This window comes from Mycetomoellerius zeteki, unplaced genomic scaffold (assembly GCF_001594055.1).
Source record: "Mycetomoellerius zeteki isolate Tzet28-1 unplaced genomic scaffold, Tzet1.0 scaffold95, whole genome shotgun sequence".
In the NCBI taxonomy this organism is placed as follows: domain Eukaryota; kingdom Metazoa; phylum Arthropoda; class Insecta; order Hymenoptera; family Formicidae; genus Mycetomoellerius; species Mycetomoellerius zeteki.
Window position 1 is genome coordinate 553,469 of NW_017257990.1, and position 22,270 is coordinate 575,738.

The 22,270-nt window shown below is 31.9% G+C and overlaps 1 protein-coding gene across 2 annotated transcripts; it reads left to right on the forward strand.

Moving 5' to 3' along the window:
* The first annotated feature begins 12,797 nt into the window (after positions 1–12,797).
* Positions 12,798–21,771, forward strand: CtsL4 (Cathepsin L4). Of its 2 annotated transcripts, XM_018460543.1 has the most exons (7): positions 12,798–12,852; positions 14,344–14,397; positions 14,515–14,599; positions 15,146–15,322; positions 15,779–16,138; positions 18,351–18,511; positions 21,458–21,771. In XM_018460543.1, exons 2-7 carry the CDS (start codon positions 14,375–14,377, stop codon positions 21,651–21,653), a joined length of 1,002 nt encoding a protein of 333 aa, XP_018316045.1. In that variant the 5' UTR covers positions 12,798–12,852; positions 14,344–14,374; the 3' UTR covers positions 21,654–21,771. The 2 variants fall into 2 exon arrangements, with proteins under 2 accessions (XP_018316045.1, XP_018316044.1); XM_018460542.1 differs by lacking the exons at positions 12,798–12,852; positions 14,344–14,397 and having other exon boundaries at positions 14,465–14,599.
* Positions 21,772–22,270: the final 499 nt, after the last annotated feature.

Below are 22,270 nucleotides of genomic sequence, written 5' to 3' on the forward strand. Positions count from 1 at the left end.
GTTATCACCGTGTCTTCTTTCATGGTCGATGCCAATGTTTCGTGAACCATGCTGTTCACTTCATCAGGGCGAGGGGTGCACTGATACTGTACGGTTCACGAAACGTTGGCATCGACCATGAAAGAAGACACGGTGATAACCCGCAAACCCTCTAATATAATGCATCGAAGTGTTTGGTCGGTTCCTTCTGTCTGGATCTACTTATTAGAGTCTATCTCTTTTATTTTTTCTTCACTTTACGATGCTTATTTAGCAGCTTCTAATTTTTTGTGACAATCCGCAGCTTTTAACAAAATTATTTTAGTTATATGTTGCTAATTCTGAGCCTCAGCGACAATGTAAAAATTGGAAAAAATTATTGATTATGCATATAAAAAAGTGATTACAGTTAATAATAAAAAATTAATAAAAAAAATCAATAAGAATTTAATAATAAAAAAAAAGCTAATAATATATAAAAGCTAAAGATAGTACCACACAAATTTCTTGACAAATATATTTTGCAATCGTGCAAAATTAAATGGGATATCCTTATAAATATAAATTCAATATTTAAAGCTTTGTAAATGGTATAATATGGAGTTCTGCGTTCCAAATATAAATAATAAAATAATTATTATATAATTTTTTAATCCAGTTTTTTTACTGCTCTAGAGTTTATTTTATTTTGAAATACGATTTAAAAATTATTAGAGAGAAAGATAATAATCGTGGGGTACTGTAAGTTTCGCGTTCTGTATTTTACAATATATTGAATTTAGAATATGTATTCTCTGTCGGACGGAAAAATTGTAATAGTGATACAATTTCTATGTTCATATTAGCATTCGCGAATGTGAACTAGGGAAATCACCGACGCGTTTACTGCGCGCTTATCCTCTTTCCTTTTACGACAGCGGATGAAAAAAATATGTCATCTTCCTCTCTCAATGCGATAACAAATGTCGTATATGCTCGCACAAGTCGAGTTCAAATTTATTATTACCACGTGCCGTGCTTAACTAACTTCAACGATGCTCTATTTAGATCATAAGTCCTGCTGTAAATATACACCGCATCGTGGTGAAGACAGATTTAAGCTCCGATTAGCATCAACAACATTAATCTTCACTATTGATTTGTAAAATTATTTGTATTTATTTGTTTATAAATTTAAATTAAATATTATTTTTAATATTTAAAAAAAAAACATAAAATAGTGCTATATAAAAATAATAGTTAATATTAATAGAATAGAAAAATATTCCTGGTTCGCGATTGAAAGAAAATAAAGAATATAAGTATAACAGTCCAGCACGCAATCAAAAACCGCCATAATTTAATTCTCTTCTATTTATTCAATTCATATTTATTCTTATTTAAAAATTTATTTATATTTACCATATTTATATTTAAACATAATAAAATAGGTAATCCGCATCGATTATAATTGAAAGAAAATAAAGAATATATAATAGCAATAGAAAAACCATCATAATTTAATTCTGTGTCTATTGATTCAATTTAGATTTTTATTTTAAAAATTTATTTATATTTACTATATTTATATTTAAACATAATAAAGACGTGATCCGTAATGCGCCTATTTTATTATGTTTAACTTATATTCTATCCAACACCAAGTCACGTTTAAACTAACTCTACGAAACTTCGACGATGTCGTGTGCATACACAGGTGCACGATACGTCTTGCATCACATACAGCGACATGGCTCATCCGTCGAAGATGCGTTATGTAACGTACGACGAAGAACAGCTGCCGCGGCGAGCGTTTGGTCGCGCGAGCAAATAGCTTGAAAAGTGCAAAAGAAACAAGACATCGTCATCATCGCACAAAAAAAACGCGATTCGTCGTCGTGACTGAGGAATCCGGTATCGCGTTTTCGCGAGTGAGCGCCGCGGCAGCGACGACGACGCGACGCGGCGACGATGCTGCGCGGCGCGACGCAGCGGCAGCGACGACGGGCGCACTTATCGGAATTTCCAGTCATTGCACCGGCTAATGCGAGTATCGAGCCGGTTCGCGCCGGATTCGTGGCAGTCTCTTCTATCCATATGCCATATGCGAGAGAAAAAGAGATACAAAGAAGGAGGAAGTCATTGCGGTATCGCTGGTATTGTCTCAAGGAGCTCACTCTTGTCTTTTGTCAGTCCGGCTCCGGAGTTGTGCCTCTTGTGCGGAAAGACATGAGATCTGTTGTTTGTGATTGAACTAAGTACACTTGTTATACGTAAAACAAAACAGATATTTGACTTAGATCGATATTCATAGTCTGTTCTTGTCACAAGATCATCTTAATCCTTCAGCACCATTTATTTGTGCATTTTAAGACACAATTTAAGACACAGTTTCGACATCACGTTTTCTCAAAATTCGTATTCAGAATGTAAAAAATAAATAAAATATAGTCCCCCCAGTTTGTATTATAGTAAAAACTTATTGTTAAAGGTTTTACAAGTATACAAGAATTTTTTCAGATTTTTATGTAGTCCAGAATCATAAAAAATATATGCTGTTTCAACGACCTAGAGTATAAACCGAGGGGGTAATCACTAGGTGAAATATTGTCCCACAGATTACATGATTTCATATGATTTTATCTGATTACAAATAATTTTTTTCATTACATATGAAGTAATTTGATAAAATATACGATTTTATTTAATATTATACAATGGTTTCTCGTGGTTTTATATGTAATTATCGGATTATGCATAGAGATTTCATATAAATTTTATAATGATTTCGAGGACTCTGTCCCACGATTACATTAAGTGGCTACCCCCTCGGTGTAAACTATGATAAAAAATTTCGAGATGATGCTGGAAGATTTTAAGTAATGTCTTAAATCTTAAGATGGTTAATACATTTTGTGATTGGCTTAAAACTGTACTGAAAGACGATCTTAAATATAAGAACCAAATATTGACCATAAATTACTTATTTTAGCTAGACAAAATAGAAAGTTTTAATGCAATCTAGAGTAGCGACAAAGAATTTAAATTTATTCTAAAATTTAGAGTAAGACTTAGCCCGAATCTACGATAGGTGTTTTAAACCTTAAGCTGTAAGAAATTGACTAATTATAATCGAATGTGAAGAGAATAATTGATTCATCCATTTCTTATGACTTAAGGCTTAAAAATCTATTGTAGATCCGGGCTTAGACTTTTCAGGCTTATTCTATAACGTTGCCCACCGAATGTATCGTGCATCTGTGCTGATCGCAAAAATCCACAATCTCACTTCACTACGATTTACTTGATTCCTAATCAAATTGATAACATCGCAATTGAAAAAATTAAATTGCTGAAAATATGACTGACCGGAAGAGAGCTAAGATTAAATATATTTACTCAAATTTACTATTTGCAATTATTATCGATATTATTATTATTATTATTATTATTCCCAATTAGACTATTTACGTTTAGAAAATATTTAATCGAAACGTTTTTATGGTGTATACAAACGTTAAATCTACGTTTATTAAACCGTCGAAATGTCTCATATAAAGCCGGTATTTTATAGTAGTAAAAAGACCGTTAAATATACGTTATAAGAGTCTTATAAAACGTTTTTATAACGTTTATTAAATAGTTTTAAAAACATATCAAAGTTTAAACGTTTATTTTTCAGTTAATACATTTATTATACAAATTTCAACATTTATTAAACGTATTTTGAACGTAACTGTGTCGCCTAGGATTATTACTTGAATTATTATTCACATTATTAACATCATTACCATCAACATCACGCTTGTTATTGCAATTAATATACAATGAAACAGATAATTTGTATATGTTCAATCTCGAGAGTTCATAACGGGAGAAAAAAAAACTTCTAGACTGTGCGACATATATAGAATGTGTCTCTAAAACAAAACAGCTGGTAACCGAAATCATTATCGCGCTCGCTGATGACGCACGACATTCGCAGGCATAGTACTCATCGCATCCAATCGTCTGTTTGACGTGGAGTTAGTCCGCAAACACAGTTAATACAATCAAATCGTGCAAGATTGACAAAGCAGCGTCAATAATACTGCATCATGAATAAATGGAAAGAAAAAAGATCAAATTATAAATTTGATTAATGAGAAGATTACTGTCTAATAGGTTTTCCATGCAAAAGAGTTAAAGAAAAAGTTTAGAATTTTAATAGTTTTCTTCATGTAGAAGAGAATCAAAGAGAGACCGAAAAAGTTTAAAATGAGCCATACACGCAAAGGAGAATACAACTTTTTTCGTGGCCGTCCGCGGTTCGCTTTATTTCTACATTTTCTTAATGTATTTTTCAACATGGAAACCGAAAATTATAATAATAATGCTATATCTCAAGGAGAGAGAAATTGGTATATTGGAATAAAGAATAAAATCCTTATTCACATTGTTACAAAATTGCTATCAATTATGCTTCAATCATTTAAAATTGGGTCAATAACTCTGAATCAGTTTATAAATGATTGAAGCATTATTGACAGCAATTTCGTAACAATATAAACAAGGATTTTATTTTTTTATTCCAATATACCAATTTTTCCCTGAAAGTAGCATCATTATTATGATAATTTTCGATTTCCATGAAGAAAAATACATGAGAAAATGTAGAAATAAAATGATCCTCAAACGGTCGCAAAAAAGTAAAAGTTGTACCCTTCTTACTTCATATATCTTATGAGATGAGCAACCTGTAAAAGATTTATAGATGACATATCCTTGAAAAAAAATCGGAATGAATTTTTAGATATTTCCATTGAACACTTTACAAAAGACATCGCGATTTAATTATATATGTTTTTTTTAAAATGGATAAACCATCAGAAAATTCTGATTAAATCAATTATTCTCTCTGCTTATCTCAACTAGAATTTTCTGGTTTAGTTGATTTAATTAAGATCTTAATCAAGTAATAAAATTCCAATCAAGAAAATCATGTTATTAAAACTACTATACGGAAACAGTTAAGAATTACGAAAATATCATCACTTTTTTGTATTATTTATATTATTATTAATATATTATATGTATTAATAATATATATAATATATTATTATACTACTTGTAATATATATTATTACTTGAATATATTAAGGTAATTGGGGAGAAGACGCCACACTTAAGCCTTTGTTCTTGAATAACTTCTTAATGTTATTGAATTAAGTTATGAAAAAATATTATTTATATTCTAGAGACCTTTATTTACACAAATGTATAAATTTGACATTTAATATTCTGTATTATTGGAAAAAATTGATATATCATACTTTGCAGAAGTGGCATCTTCCCCTTATACATATATATACGGATAAGATGCCACTTCCTATGGGAGAAGATGTTACAAACATTTAAATAATGCGATGCAATATAAACTTGCATATTTTACTTATTTACAGTCCATAATCAAGAGTTTAAGCTATAAAAATTCATAAAGGTACGATAAAACATAAATTGAGGAAATATGAAAGATATTAATTTAGGAAGTCAGTCGGACATACTTTTATTCGTTTAAACAACATTTCATTAACTTAAAATATTCCGATTATATAAAGTAGCCAAAATTTTAATTCATAAAATCATTTTAATAACGGTTTCAAACAAGAAAAATTGTGTTTTGTATTTACTGTTATCTTATTCCCAAATATAAGAGAAATATTCAATTGCAATTTTTACGCATATAAGAATATTACAAATTATAATCTATATCATGACCAGGGAACACTGATTGAAACCGTATATTATTTGCCCGGTTTTACAATAAGCATCGAAATACAGACTTTAGCTATTAACATACCAAATATTACAAAGAGCATGTTTCACGACGTACCTTTTCATATTTCATATAATCTTTTCCAATCGACATTGGCATGAACATGTTCGTCTAAGCCGATAACTGCGCAACTGTTTGCCACATTTTTGCACAGTCAGTAAGGTCAACGCGCATATTATTCTACGAAAGAAGTATAAATAAAGTGGCGTCTTCCCTCTTATAGCATCTTCCCTCGAATTACCTTATATACTATTGTTATTGCAATTAATATACAATAAAACAGATAATATTTGTATATGTTCAATCTCGAGAGTTCATAACGGGAGGAAAAAAAACTTCTAGACTGTACGATATAGATGGAATGTGTCTCTAAAACAAAATAGCTAGTATATCGAAATCATTTTTGGTATAAAAAATGATTTCAATTGTTTTGCACGATTGTATTGCTTCGAGTAACAAAGCATTTATTATGTCATTGTTCTCCGGCGGTGCCTAATGATATATTCGCCATGATGGTTTATTGTTAACGTATATAAGACTGATTCAGAATCAACTAGTAAAGCTAATCTGACAATATATGTACCATATATGCAATTTTTTTTCAATCAGCCTAATTATAAAAATAATAATAACTTTGAAATTATAAAATATTCTCTTTTTTTGTTAAGTGTTCTCCCAGAAATTTGAAGATCTTTCGAAAATTTTGATTTTTCCCTCCTTCTACTATGCGTCAAGCGAAACATATTGAAAATGCACATATCTATCTCCCAAATTATTTCCACGTCGGAGTTCCATGAGCAAACGAAGGTTATTCTTCAAACGTACTTATGAAATAGCACTTCTCTTCTACTTTTGCTGATTGTCTCTATCGAGGAGATCGTTGATCTCTCGGAAACCCCTACCTTCCGCAATCTAGACACGGACGCAATAAAACCGAAGGTCGAGCCTATCTATGTAGATACTTTGCGAGATGACGTCCGAAAATAATTATCCGTGAAACGACTTATCAATACTTCTTCTCATCCTGTATCTCTTCTCTTTCTCTCTCTCTCTCTCTTCTTTTTTTCTACTTTTTTTTACCCCCATTTGTCTAACATCATCTAATATCTGCAATACGTATTTGTATTACAACTCGATCCTTTTTTTTCGCATAATTGTATTGTCTGAGTAACAAAACATTCATTATGTATTGTTTTCACGATGCTTGATGACGTCCTATTCGCTATGATGGTTTATCGTTAACAATCAAATGCGCATTCCATTATTTTGCGAAAGATTATTGATGTAAGATTAAACCTCTTCCAGTATATCAGCCGGAAATCATTATTATACATTTACAATAATGTGTGTCATGTACCGATGTACTCATAATGCGTTAGAAGATGATCAATACGTCGTCCGTGTCACGTAAATTGTATCGTATCGTAGATCATCGTGAAAAATCAACATCATGAACGAAATAGTAAACAATAAATTGTCAATTACTAAAATCGATAACGCAAGATTAACATTTATTTGATTTTTTATTATATAAATATGCAACATAATATTCTTGTCTTACAACAAAATTTTAAAAGGCTAAGCAACATTCCTCCAACCAGTGATGCCCATCATTTTTAAGAGTCATTTTCAAAAGGCCATTTTTAGAAAAAGGTAAAATTTTGCGGACCGCATAATATTTATTTCGTTTGCATAAAATAAAGAATATAATTTTATATTTTCGGCTATGAACCGACGGGGCGCAGATTGCGCATCACTGCAGATTTATGCTTATCATATTTCTATTAATATAGATTAACTTTAATCTTGATTTAGTTTACTCTTTATCCTTGTCTAATTCTAAGAACTATATAAAAAAGATAAAAAGTAAGTTAAATCAAGATTAAAGTTAACTTACATTGGTAGGAAAAGGACTTAGATGATCATTCAATGCAGCATCTACCCTATGCGTAATTGAAATTTTAGCTTAAGCTCATGTTGCTTTCTCCATAGGAATCAATTAACGCCTGGCGGATGAAGCTGATTAGGCGCGAGAACTTTCGGATGCAATTTGAGCACCCCGAGCAAACTCTCAGAGACTGTGAAAGTTGATATTCGCGGTAGTTTCGTAAAGCCCAGCAGATCGCTGGTACTCGAGAATCTAATACCGGTATACAAGATGCACAGACTGTTAATCAAAGCGGAGACGAGTGCGTGTTTTCCTTGAAGATCACGATTACCAATCACGAACGCTTGTCACTGTTATTGCTCGCGATTCTGTTTGAATGAACGAGATGCCTTTATACGTGTCGTCTCGTTGATAGATTCATGACTAACGACCTTTAAACGCCATTTAAAAGCCCGACCACAAGAAACGCAGTCCACACCGTTCAAAGTGTAACAGCAAAGTCAGAAAAATTACTTGGAAAAGTTTCCTAATTTTTTCGATCTGTTTTTTTACAATCTGTTCACTTTTATTCTCATGTCGTCGAAAGATATATTATAACATAGCTACTGCATTTTTTGTAGTTATTATCCCGACACGTTTCGATTCTTGTCAAAAACCGAGCACGTGCAAGGTTTGATTGGATTTGATTCGATTTTGCACTCAAAATTGGAATAGGAATCTCTTTTATTTTTTCCATATGTACGCAATATGTAGACACATATGTGGGTCTCGCTTCAAGCGATAGACTGCTATCTATCGAATACCGAACGTTAAAAAAAATCTTTTTTCAAAAAATGCGTCTGCCCAACTCTTGCGTTTTACATATATCACCTACAAAAATTCGTTATTAATTATTTCTTTCAAATCCTATGTAAATTAAAAGTATTAAGAACTGCGAATAGCAAACAAATTGCTAATTTCTGTAATAAACGCAAAGAGTGCACGTTGGCATTTTACTCGTATAGAATATACGGAGAGATTGATAAATTTAATACACCGATGCGCATCAAATATCCATCGCGTCTCTACTTTCGTTTTTTCAACAATTCTATTTTCGCTCTCTTACATGATCCTACTTCAATGTCTTCGCACAAAGAACAGTGACACAAGATAACAAAAAACAGCAAACATCTAAAAATTGTTGTTATTAATAAACAATATTTCCGGAAAAGTCGCAGAAATATTGCAGAATTAAATGATTCAAATAAAAAATATAAAAAAATTTGTTGTACAAAATTGCTTGAAAATTTAGATAATTAAAATATAAAAAAATGTTTATGACTAAATGTATTCTACCGATTCTTAGGCCGGTATTCATAATCAGATCTTATATGTAAGACCGTCTTAAGTTCTGCCTCGAGGTGTCATGAACCAATCAGAAGGCCGCATTGGCATCTTAAGACATTACTTAAGACGGTCTTGAAATAAGAACCAACTATGAATACCGACTTTAGACAATATTTATTACCACACACACACACACACACTGATATGCTACTATTTTTATATATCCTCTATTTGTAATGCGATTAGATAACTTACATGATTCCAACGAGCAAACATATATGTATTTAAAAATCACAATTAATTATTTTTAAATGTGTCGTATATTATAGCTATTATAAAAAAAAATTGGAATTTTAAATGAAATTGGCAATTATGAAATCACGTGTCTATCATTATCACATAATCAAATCACAACATCAAATAATTTCATCTTCCATCAAAAATTGCATAAAAAATTATCATTCTGGTATAATCTATAAATATGAGTTAATTATTTCGTTAAATTTACCTTCCGATTACCTCATTTTAATACCGCATAATTTTATTATGATGACACAATTTTCCTCTTATATGATAAATATAAATTCCTCTATCTTTCCTTTTTTTTATCAACTAAATTTTAATCAAAACTTAATTAATAATAAAATTCTTATAGAACACATAACACTGATAAAAAATATGGACAATTTTAAAATAAATATTTAGTCGAATATCTGTCAACTAAATATTTATCAAATATAAAGATATATTTATTTGATACAAAAATCATTAATTTCATTTAACAATTATTCTTTTTATTGAACAAATATTTATTTACTATAAGCAAATGTTTAGTTGGCGGCATTAAACTAAATATTTACTAAAATTGACTATATTTTTTTCTCAGTGTATAAATTCGTATACAATTAGCATCGTTATCATTTGCACACGATATAATCTTATAAATTTCTCGTTATAAAAGCCACGTGGTCTCATGTGGCGTGTGTGTTTACTGAAGATCGCGGCTTTGGTTTATCGTTATTCCATATAACAACTATCAAAACATCCAGCAGATAATACTATTCTATTACCGATAATATTATCAATTTCTACTGCAGTATTTAATATGTATGTACATAATATAAGGTATATAAATTTTCTTTAATTTTAATATGGTAATAGATTAATATGTACATATTAATATCTGATCCTTGGCTGAGGTAGTATTTTTTGCAATAAATTCTTTGCAGCTCTTTAAACTGCTTATTCAATATAATTAAATTAACAATTTAATTTATGATATTATCATATGTTCAGTTTAAGATTGCGTTCCAAAACCGAAAATTAAATCGACGAACAATTTACAAAACTGAATATGTACAATAAATAAATTCACTAAATACTTAAATATTAATTGAGCACTAACAATAAGATATAGCTGAGATCGAATAAATTCAGATTCGAGATGTAACTCAATGTGCATTTATATGTCTAATGTTATTGTTGTTTAACATATTAAAATTTTTCTAAAGTACAATTCCAAGTTTCATATTCGTAGAGGCCTAGACTTTAATTCTTTCACGTTAATATTACAATTTCACAGACTTCAAATATTTAAAACCTAATTGAAACACTCAAATATTATGTAATTAGCATCGTCATCATTTGCGATGTAATCTTATAAATTTCTCGTTATAAAAGTCACATGATCTCATGCGCATTATTTTATATTTTAAAACTTTTACAATTTTTTTCTTATATCACGTAATGTTGTCCATGCAAATTTATTATAAAAATTGAAACACACACGCCTTAAATAAATGAAGAGTCGAAACGTCTAAATTAATTGTTATAAAGAATATGTGACGTTACACACGTACGTCTAGTGCTGGCTCTGATTGGCATTTTATCCTTTCTGATTACATAAATTACTCTGTTGAAGGTCTAAAATCTTCTTCAATTCGTAATGAAGTCCCCGTATCTCTCATACTTTATAGTCGTTCGCATACTGCAGCCTTGCGATATCGTATTCCAAATAAAAGCATCTCTCGCGCGTATATACTCCCACATGAGCTGTAGAACCGGAGTTATCCGACTCCTTTTGTTTGTGTATCAGTACACGTATAGATGTATATATATCCCGCCTAACTATTATATGTTGTGAATAAAATTTACGTCCGATAATTGGCTACGTTTACACCGTGCGCTTAGTCCGCGACCTACACGATAGGTGTCTTTGTTTAATCTACAGGATAAACAAGGACATCTATTGTATAGGCCGCGGCCTAAATGCACGGTGTAAACGTAGCCATTATGATTGATATAATACAAGTAATTTATATTCCTTTCTCGTTATAGCATAATTCCAATAGATAACACAAAGTCCGAAATCACGACATAAGACGTCTTAATAACATTCTTGTAGACATGTTTACGAGAATCGTTTTAAAGAAGACTTAAAAACGTTTTATGTTCCGAAGGCTTAAAAACGTTTTATGATTGTAAACTATGTTGTCTGGGATCATCAAGAATATTTACCCTAGTAGCACAATTATTGGCATAATTGCCCAAATATTAGCCCAATACACTGTAAAAAGAAATGTGTTTTATTCTTGTCCCTATTTTTTAAACACTTAAAGTTTTAGTTTTAAATTTTTTCAATAGACAAAACATCTTTAAGTGTTTAAAAAATGGAGTCAAGAATAAAACATTTTAATATCTTAAATTTAAACGCTTCTTTTTTCAGTGTATTTGCCGAATATATCTCCACGTTTAACCACGATATCGCCAATAAATTGCTACTAGGGTTAATGATGTTGCGACGACCATTGTCGTCGTAACAATGTCAATGTCAAACAGAACATGCCTCGTTATCTCGTTTAAATATGTTTGATCAAATGAAATTTGTTTCGAGATACCATCGGCGCCAGAATTGACGTACCTGCCGGTGTCAGGCGCGCGGCTCTTCAGCTCGTAGTACATCAGCTCCTTGGTCGAGGTCGACAGAAGGGAGAGGGCCTGCTCAAACTCGTCGTCGTAATCCGCGGCGGAGACATGGTGGGCAATCGGGTCTGCGACGGCGAATGCTGCCGTCAAATCGAAGCCCATGTCGACCCCGGACTCGTCCATCGTCGCGGCGCTTCGAATGTACCGCGCGTCGATGAGCCGCCCGCGCGCCGCCGATGAACGCGCGTATTCCAAAGTTTCGGCGCTGGGAGGAGACGCCGTGAGACGCGCGATAAAGCAGAGATATTACAAATGGAGAGAGGAACACAGAGGAAAGGAAGAACGTTCTAGACGAGAGATGCGTTGTAGATGAAAGAGTCACGACAAACCAAACGAACAGCGAAGAGATTTTCTTTTGAAAAAAGAGGATGCGAGAGAGAGATATTATGGGAGATGGATCACGGCGCGTTCTTTTTTTTTTTTTATGAATCACAAGCACCGCGAAGAAACTCCCATTTTACGCGAGTGTCAGGAGTTCTCGCGCGAGTTGTCGGCGTTCGCGACGGCGACGGCGACGGCGGGGGCGCATGCACGCGTGCGCGGGTCCGTGACGTTCCTGTTTGGCTGCGGCGCGCGTTCCATCGCCCCAATTCGCGCGCGATTTACCACGGGGATTTATCACGGCGCGCGGACGATGACGACGGCGGCGACGAACGACAACGCGACGATTTTCGTGAGAAGACGAGACGCGAACGCGAGCACCCGAGACAGCGCAACGAGACGAGACGAGCGTGACGCGCGCGCGTATCGGTACTACGCGGACCGTCCGGCCGCCGGGACCATCGCGGAGCGGCGGAGGTTTCGCGACAGCGGCGGCGTTTGACTTACCGACTGCCGCCATCTCGCGGACACGTGCCGACCGGCGGCATTCTTTAAAGTGGTAAAGCAATAAGCGTTCGCCTTGCTTGCACTTTTTGCTACACTTAGCAGCTTCGCTTTTTCTCTCTTTAATATTCGAACATATACTTATTTATCTTAATCATTGCGGAAATGGTGTTATCACTACCAACGGTTGCGACTGCTTTGAAATAATTGACATTGATTTCGTTCGACATTTACGTACAAAGATAGGTTAATCGAATTAAACTGAAGAAGATTCCGTGAGTCGAAACGTATTTGTAATTATATTTGTCTAATGTATGTTGTCTAATGTAGAAATAATATAATATTTTTATTTTAATTAAACCTAAAATTGCTCGTTTATTGATCGTCTCCGAAAGTTACTTCGTTGTGCTGTTGAAATTTTCGAGCGTTATTTACATTATTTTGTTATTTATTTATCTTATTTTAAATGCAAAAATTTTTGGAGATTGTACGCAACGATTGAATCAGTCTATAAAACTAGCGACACACGAGCATGTTTTCCTGTTGAAGTGCTTACGTTTTACTAAATTACTAAAAATTCTGCGTTCTGTGTGATACAATTTCGTAATTTACTAAAATTACATCACACAGAACGCAGGCTTATAATCTTGTAGCTTTAGCGACAACAGTAATTATGGATTATAGTTTTCCACTTAATAGATACTCTCGAGTTCCTCCATTTCAAATATTTGGATTTGCTCTCGTATATTTTTCGAGATTTATGTTATAGATAGAAAGCGATATTTCATTTGAATAACTTATTGGCAAAAGTCGTTATAAATCCAATTGAAATACCTTTTTGGTGAGAGCTAAAAGCTTATATAATTTTTCTCTTTCAAGTTATCAATAAGATACTATTTTTGAAAAATCTATTGCAGAGCTTAGTAGAAGCATATGGGAATCTGATTATCTTATGTTAAATGTTACAGTTTAATACAGACTGCAGACACAAAATGTTAATAACATTTGATATAATTTATCCTAGTAACATGTATAGAGAGGATTTTATATTATAAAACTAATCAAGTCATACCCGTTTCAAATTCTTTTTTTTTACAATTTGTGAATAAATATCTGTAGTAAGATATTTGTTTGCATGTCATGTTGATGTTAAGAAATCATTTTTGTCGATTATTTTCTTCGAATCAATTAGTTAATACATTGTATAATACATTTGATCAATTAAATTACTATGTGTAAAGTATGATGTTTTGAATAACGTTGTTTTTTTGGCAAAACAAGAAGTCTCTCAAATTAACAGAAAAACGCATTCAATTATTCAAATTGTTTCATATTAATGTAATATATTGCAATAATCGCAAACTATTTCCTTTTCCAAATAATAACTGTTCTAATAATAAGAACTGTTCAGTTATCTATACCAAAACGCAACACATACGAGCATTTAAAGTAAAAAATATGACATGAAATATAAAATAATTATTCTTTGACGAAATAAACATATATCAGCATAATGTAAGCGACTGTCCGATGATGTAATTTACAGAATGCGCTGACACTGATCGTTATTACACGTTATGACCTCATGCAGTATCGTAAGGTACGTCAAGATAGTTAACCGCTTGGGTCTGTCGCGCGAATTAATTAAGGACTGTAAATTATTCGCCATGTGCTCGCGATTATGTGCGACGCTGCTTTCAATATTAATCTTGCCTAGGACACTCACGATTCAGGCTTTCAATGGGGATACCTTACCGCCGAAAATCTCGGAAAAGCTCGATGATTATTGGAAAGCCTTCAAGGTAACATATCCTTAAAATAAGAATATTTCAAGAGGCTGATTTTATGAATCTTACAATTAATTTTTTTTCTCTATTTAATTAAATCTTTTTAATTAAAAACTGCTCTCATAATTTTTAATTTCTATTTGAGAAAATTATATAATTATTAATTGATTTTTAAACAACAATTTTTGAGAATATTTATGTGATGTAACAAAAATTTCCTTTAATTATATTACTTTTTAATAGTGAGTATATCAAATATTAATGACATGATAAAACACATTCTATTTGACACTATAAATTAATTACTATTGCAATACAATGCAATGATAAAATTAATCTATAGATTCGTTAATGCTCTTAATATTAGTATTAATTAACATTAAGAGATGCTGCAATTCAATCCTAATTTAAAATTGAAATCATCAAGACGTAATTATAATAATAAGAACATGTGTTTTATAAATACAGTTGCAAAAGCTCTATATATCTTTTGGGCGAAGTTGATTTATTGGATCAATCTCACCCAAGATATATCATGCAGAACATGCTTTATTTGAGCAGACGCAGTTTAATAAGACATACACAAAAAATCTGGAAAACGCCAGAAGAATGGCTTGGGAGCAGAATCTCGTGGAGATTTATAAGCACAATCTATTGGCCGCCGCAGGGCATCATAGTTATACACTGCGAGATAATCATATTGCCGATCTCAGCACTCGACAATACATGCGTGAAATGGTTCGTAATTAATAGCACAGCTCATTCAACCAAATTTCGATTATTCAAAATCTTTAATTTTAATTCTTTAACGCTCTCTCCCTCTCTTGCCTACAACTTTTTGTGTCATCTTTTCGACTCCTTTGTTTATAATTTTTTATCTTCATATTGTTTGTAGTTTTGTATTTTTGTTTATTTGTATTTTTATTAGCGTTTTTCTCTTCCATTTTCTTTTTTATTTGTCATTCATTTATGATTCTTAATAGAAGGCTTGTCCTAGAATATTAATAAATTTCTTTATGTATCTATCCTATGTACATATCTCTCTTTCTCTCTTCTTTTCTTTGATTTTCAAATAATCGCATCCTTAAAATCGCAAATTTTTATCACAAATATTATATATAATTTATCACAAAATATGAACGGCACTAAAATCGTTTCAATAATATCTCCTTCTACAAATTTCTTTCATGTCAGGTGAAACTGATACCGAGTCGAAGACGTCGACTGCCGATCGAACCGATAATATCGGGGGCACAGAGAGATTCTCGCAATATACCAGCAAGTTTGGATTGGCGTGAATGCGGTTTCGTCACTTCACCTGTGAATCAACGAAGCTGCGGGAGTTGTTATGCTTATTCGATCGCGGAAAGTATAGAAGGACAGATTTTTAAACAAACCGGCATGCTACTATCTGTGAGCGCACAACAGCTGGTAGATTGCAGCACGATAACTGGAAACCTCGGATGCACCGGCGGTTCTCTGAGGAACACTTTAAAATATTTGGAAAAGTCGAAAGGTCTCATGGCTAAATCCACGTATCCCTACGACGCCGAGGTATACATTACATTTTCAACTGTCGGACATACGACATACACGATATTCCGTCGGGGCATTCGTTTATAAAATACAACTCTCGAATTGATTTTACATTTGTAGAGCATTACAAAATATTCGGCATCTTTTAAAAGTTTAAATCTTGAAATTTAAAGAGAATTTCTGCACTTATTTAAAAAAAATCCTTGCTAACAATCACATAAATTTTTTTTATCGGTAATGTAATCAATCGTAAAAAATTTATAGAATAACAGCGCTGTAAATTATAATAATAACGAATTGAGAAACTTGATTTTCGGGATTTTTACTGTGACCATAATGCATAATAATGCATTATTAGCGAGCAGGAGCGAAGGTGCTGACAGTGCGAATTTAATTATCGCAATAAAGAGGTAAACGTCAAGGTTTCTTCCATTATTTCGCGGATGTTCACCAGTCAGAAATATCAGGAAATTTATGGAAGATTTTGACTAGGAGAATCTGAATTATGCCAGTCACGTTAACGCGATAAACTTCCATAATATGAATGGCTCCGTGACGATGGCTCTGCAAGCTCTTCTATTAATAGTAAATATACTTTACTTTCTACGAGTGAGCAGTGCAAGAGCCAAATGTGTCATAGAATTTTAAGAAAGTGTGCTATTACTCTTTCACTCGCAATAAGAAGTAAACGCGTTTATCTGGTTGACTTAATTTAAAACTACGATGTCATGAATACGAAGTTCAGATGATGCAACCAAGCATATGACTGATATTCTTCAATTTAATAGTGTCAGCAAACATTAATATACAAAATTCTCTCGAATTTTTATTATCAATCTTTTTCTATTAAATTCATTTCTTCGAATTGTGTATAGCGATATTATTCTGTTGATGTTTGATATTCTCTATGCATGTTTACTACTTCGATCAAGAATGAAACTTATTCAGTTGCTAAATGGACTGACGTAAGACTGTCCCAGTTTTCCTCGAAAGTTATCTATCTATATTTTTTATTCCATCATATTTCTTTTAACAAATCTCAATCATATTTACATATACTCGGAAATTAGATAGCTTTGTACATTTTTATAATAATCAGTTTATGTTAGTAATAGCAACGGAAATAGCTATTTCAATAATAACCTTGATAATCTCCAATAGTAATTTATGATAAAGTGAATCTTAACTATAAACTTCGAAAACAAACGTTTATTTTTTAAATGCTCAAATATTTAAAAAATAACTGTTTTATCATAACGCCAAAATAAAATTTTATTGAAAGTAGTTAAATTACATTACGTTATACAATATATTTTTATTATTGATGTGTATATATATATATATATGTGCTATACACACACACACACACACACACACACACACACACACACACAAAACGCGCGCGCGCACCCCAAAACTTCGCTTGCGATTTTCGCATCTCACGAAAAATTAAATAACTGGGCAAAAAACAATAAAGAAGTTTCCAAAAATATATTTTAAAGATATAGAGATAATAGAACTATAAAGATAATTAAAGACACTAAAAAGAGCATTAAAGATAATAGAGCTATAAATTTACTTTTTTAGTTTTATTTCTATGATATATTGCTGCTAAATTGCATAAAATTAAAAATTGATATTTTTCAGTATTTTTGTTTTATTTTGAAGCGTGTTGTAACTTAACGCATAAAAATCAACGCATAAGAATGAATTAAAAAAATGTTTTAAAATAGACTTTTTTAGCTTTAAAATAACTCCTTTAAACCCTGCGTACATTTTAATTGTCAAATTTGAAGATATTATTCATTGAAATTATTTGGTCCTATCGACATCGTCTGAGATCAGATGTGCATAATAATGTACATACATGTTGAAAAATAGTCCAAATTTTGAAAAAAATTTGAATTTTGAGTATGATTTACTTATTAAAGTGTCCTAGAATTAAATTTAAAAGAAATTTTTTTTACATGGATACGTAGGATAGGAAAAAATATTTTTAAATATTTATTTTGTATGTAAATAAAGTCTAAGAAAATTTCATATTAATATAATAAACCTATTTCTTTTAAAAGAATTCCTGAAAATCATGTAATTTTTAGCTTTCCAAATTAGAATACCCTCAACTCTTCGTAAAAGGCAAGAAAGTTGCAAGTGTTTCCAAATTTATAAATGTTAATGTATATTTCGTAATAAGTTAAAGAATTTACACTTGTAATTTAAATTATTCTAGCAAGGGGAATGCAGATTTAAGAAGGACCAGAGTGTTGTCAATATAACTTCATGGGCAATTCTACCGGCGCGGGACGAAAAATCTCTGGAAATAGCAGTGGCTACAATTGGTCCTGTAGCCGTCTCCATAAATGCCAGTCCGAAGACATTTCAACTTTATCAGTGAGTAACGTATTTTTATTTGAACAAAAGATCTTACCCGCGAGAATTGCCGCTAATTAGCAAATGATGTATGCGCGAGAGGCCGACTAATGTGTCGCGTTCAAGAAACATGCGATAATTTTAGACATCTGCTATTTATTGTGCAAATCCGCATGAATATTGCATTCACACTATAATTTTGAGCATTTATGGATTGACTGATCGGTTTAAAGAGAATAAATTAACAGTGCGAATTGCGATGCATTTGGTGTGAATTCGAAAAAATTCTACCGATAACCAACAAGTGGCAATGACAAACAGTTTTTTTTCGCTCAGATAGCTAATCGCTTGTAATTCAGCAATAAATATGTTACACTGAGAAAAAAATTTATTAAATTTTCATAAATATTTCTTTGAATAGTTTTAGCGGACATTATATTTTTATTTATCTAAATTACTTACGGTAAATAAATATTTAGATAAATAAAAATATATAGTTAAATCAAACTAATAGTTCTTGTATCTAATAAATATATATTTACATTTAGTAAATATTCAAAGAGATATTTTACTATTCAAAAAAATATTTTTTTTAATTTAATAAATTTTTTTCTCAGTGTAGTTAATATTTGTCAAGTTTCCTCGACAAATTTGTTGTCTCTCGAGAAATCGCGCGAATGTGTCATTGCCGATTTAATCCGAATCCATATTTTTGATCGCAATCGATTATTATTTTAACAGTGCACAAATGCGTATTCATCTATTGTTGAATTATCTATCTCGGAATTTGTTAATATTTCAAATACTTTATACAAAATTTAAATTATACAAAAAGATTGTTATCAAATCTGTTAATTGTTTGTCCAAAAAAGAAATTATGGTATATAATTGATTATATTTAAGTTATTATTTAAATGTAGGTTTTTTATCTAATTTTGATTAAAACTTGCATCATTAAATAAATTCTTCATTCAAATATTCATAATAATATATAAGAATAAGAATTTTAATAATATTTGATCAAATATTATATGTATTCTCATAAATATTAAATTAAATTCAAAATTAGAATAAAGCTAATAAGAGTCTAACGTATACGACAGTACACAATTATATTTGATAAAATAATAAATAATAATACATAAAAAAGTTGAACGTTTCGGTCTAACTTTGAGCCATCTTCATCATGTAATTAGTATGCGGTATAAAAAAAATGTAGATTTAATTTCAAATTTAAACCAAAATGTTCAACTTTCTTGTGTATTAATTATTTATTATTTCATCAAATATAATTTCGGATTGTCGTTCATGCTAGATTCTTATTAGCCTTACTCTAATTTTGTATTTATTTCAATTTCAAGAGTCTTTATTTATTTGTTTAAATATTAATTAAATTATTTAAGTGGCCCTGATTAACTTTTTGATACATGGGCATCCAGAAGGGAAGGGGGCATTTGCCTCTCATGGGTGACAATTTCTAATACAATTTCTCTTTTTTGACTTATACTTACATTGTCGCGGTGAGAAAGCCTTTAATACCAAAAGGTGTACATTTGTAATTATATGCATATAGTATATATATTGTATATAATATATGCAGTCTATATACATATAATATATATGAAGAAAACACCTATGAAAGCCTCAAGAGTATTATTATTATCTTTTTTTTTAATCATGCCCCCTCTAAAAAAAATCTTGCGGATATCCTTGCTTTGGTAGGATCGTTAAAATTTTAGCATTATAAGTACAATGTTTACACACGAAAGACGATTGGAAATTTTTCCCGGACCCCCGTCAGAGAATCGCTTGATAACCTTTAGCTTTCATTTATTCGAATCACCGAGGCACAGTCATATTGAATCCATGTTATTTTAAAGGACTCACAATGCCAAGGCGCGACTATTTCCTGCCATTCTTTATTTCCGGGAATAATAAATATTCGTAAAAATCATGGAAATTGTTTGGCACTCATGGTAAACGGGAAGCGATTAATGCCCCGAGATGTTATTTTGCAAGTTTGTAATAAATGGATGCTGATCGAAAACACGCGATATCAATATGCAAATATTATCTAATAATTGCATACTCTTGTATATGTAATAGTTCACACAGTTCGCAAGTTCAGAGTTGGTGATTCATATCCTTTAATATTCTTAGGAAACATCTTTCTCGCGTATGTATTTCTATCTTTTCCTTTTTTTCCGACTTTTTTTAAAACCTTTCTTGTTGTAACATTTTTAACGATTTTTATGATGATAAGTTTGATTAGTTCACTTATAAACTAGTGTTTACTTAATATATATTTATTCACGGTAATAATTCGAAAATCAAGTTTTTGAGTTGTGTCATTTTTGAAGTAAGGAAGTAGATACATGTCAAAATGTTTTGCTTCATTAATGAAACAGATTGTTCAATTTTTTATTAATGATAATTATCATGTTTATATTTTAGCAATAGCATCCCTATATGGGACCAGTAGTGACAACGAAACCAACGCTTGGCCAAAGCTACGGTTACCAACTAATGGCCAAGGCTCTGTCAGTCAGTGCTGGGCCATCACTGGGAAATGACTGGCTACGTTTACACCGTGCATTTAGGCCGCGGTCTATACAATAGATGTCCTTGTTTATTCTGTAGGTTAAACAAAGATACCTATCGTATAGGTCGCGGCTTAAATGCACGGTGTAAACATAGCCACTGACTGTCAAATGACGGCCAAAGTGCTGTCAGCCAGTACTGGGCCATCACTGGCAAATGACTGGGCCAGTACTATCTGCCAGTACTGAGTCCAAGTTATCATCCAGTACTTAACCAGTACCGGGCCAGTAGTTTGTCAGTATTGCGTCAGTACCTGAACTATAGCAATCAGTAATGGTCCAGCATTGGACCGTTTGTAAAACCCTATATCTCTTTTTAAATTGCGTAAGAAAGTTCCAGATATTAATCCGATATTTCCATTTGTAGCAAAGGCGTTTACGATGATCATCGATGCAGTTCGGACATGGTGAATCACGCGATGCTCGTCGTCGGATATTCACCAACCGAATGGATCCTGAAGAACTGGTGGGGCGATAGTTGGGGCGAAAACGGCTACATGCGATTGGCGAAAAACAAGAATCGTTGCGGCGTAGCGAACTACGCTGCTTATGTGAAAGTTTGAGAACCATTTCTCTCGAATTTGATCGAAAAACTTTTGCGTACCTTAGAAAAATATGTACATTAATTTTTATATCCGACACGAAACAAATTGCGATAAAAATGCAATAGACAGTTGTTTATGGCGCTTATTCATCGAAATAACCCAATAGCCAACACGCAATGTCTAGAAGATGTTTTTATCTTTTAGATATCTTTTAGACATATGTCTAAATGATATATGTCTAAAGGACATATTCGCAAAAAATATCTTTATAACGTCTTTTAGATACGCATATTGTTTAAAAAGCGTTGCTATTTTTGTTGAGTTCAACATCGAAAACTGTTCAATTTAAAGTAGGAAATATTTCTGAACGTTAATCAAAAATACGAGATATTCTTATTAATATTTACATGGATACAGTAAAGATTTAATAATCCGTGTAACCTACAAACAGCGGACTATATTGGGTATTAGGCCATATTTGTGTATAGAAGCAGTTATCTTATTATTTTTCTATAAGATATTTTCTATTTTATTTAAATTTTCTTATTCCATTCTTACATGTTTTTAAAGTGAGAAAAGGAAATAGTAAAACTATTTATAAGTAGCATATTTAATGATTCTGTTTGTTACATTTT

What these genes read in the sequence shown, in the direction of transcription:
- CtsL4 (XM_018460542.1), top strand. Translation starts at nt 14,465, where the DNA reads ATGTGCTCGCGATTATGTGCGACGCTGCTTTCAATATTAATCTTGCCT. An exon ending in ATTATTGGAAAGCCTTCAAG is followed by an intron (nt 14,600 to 15,145) that starts GTAACATATCCT and finishes TTATTTGAGCAG; the next exon opens with ACGCAGTTTAATAAGACATA. An exon ending in CGTATCCCTACGACGCCGAG is followed by an intron (nt 16,139 to 18,350) that starts GTATACATTACA and finishes AAATTATTCTAG; the next exon opens with CAAGGGGAATGCAGATTTAA.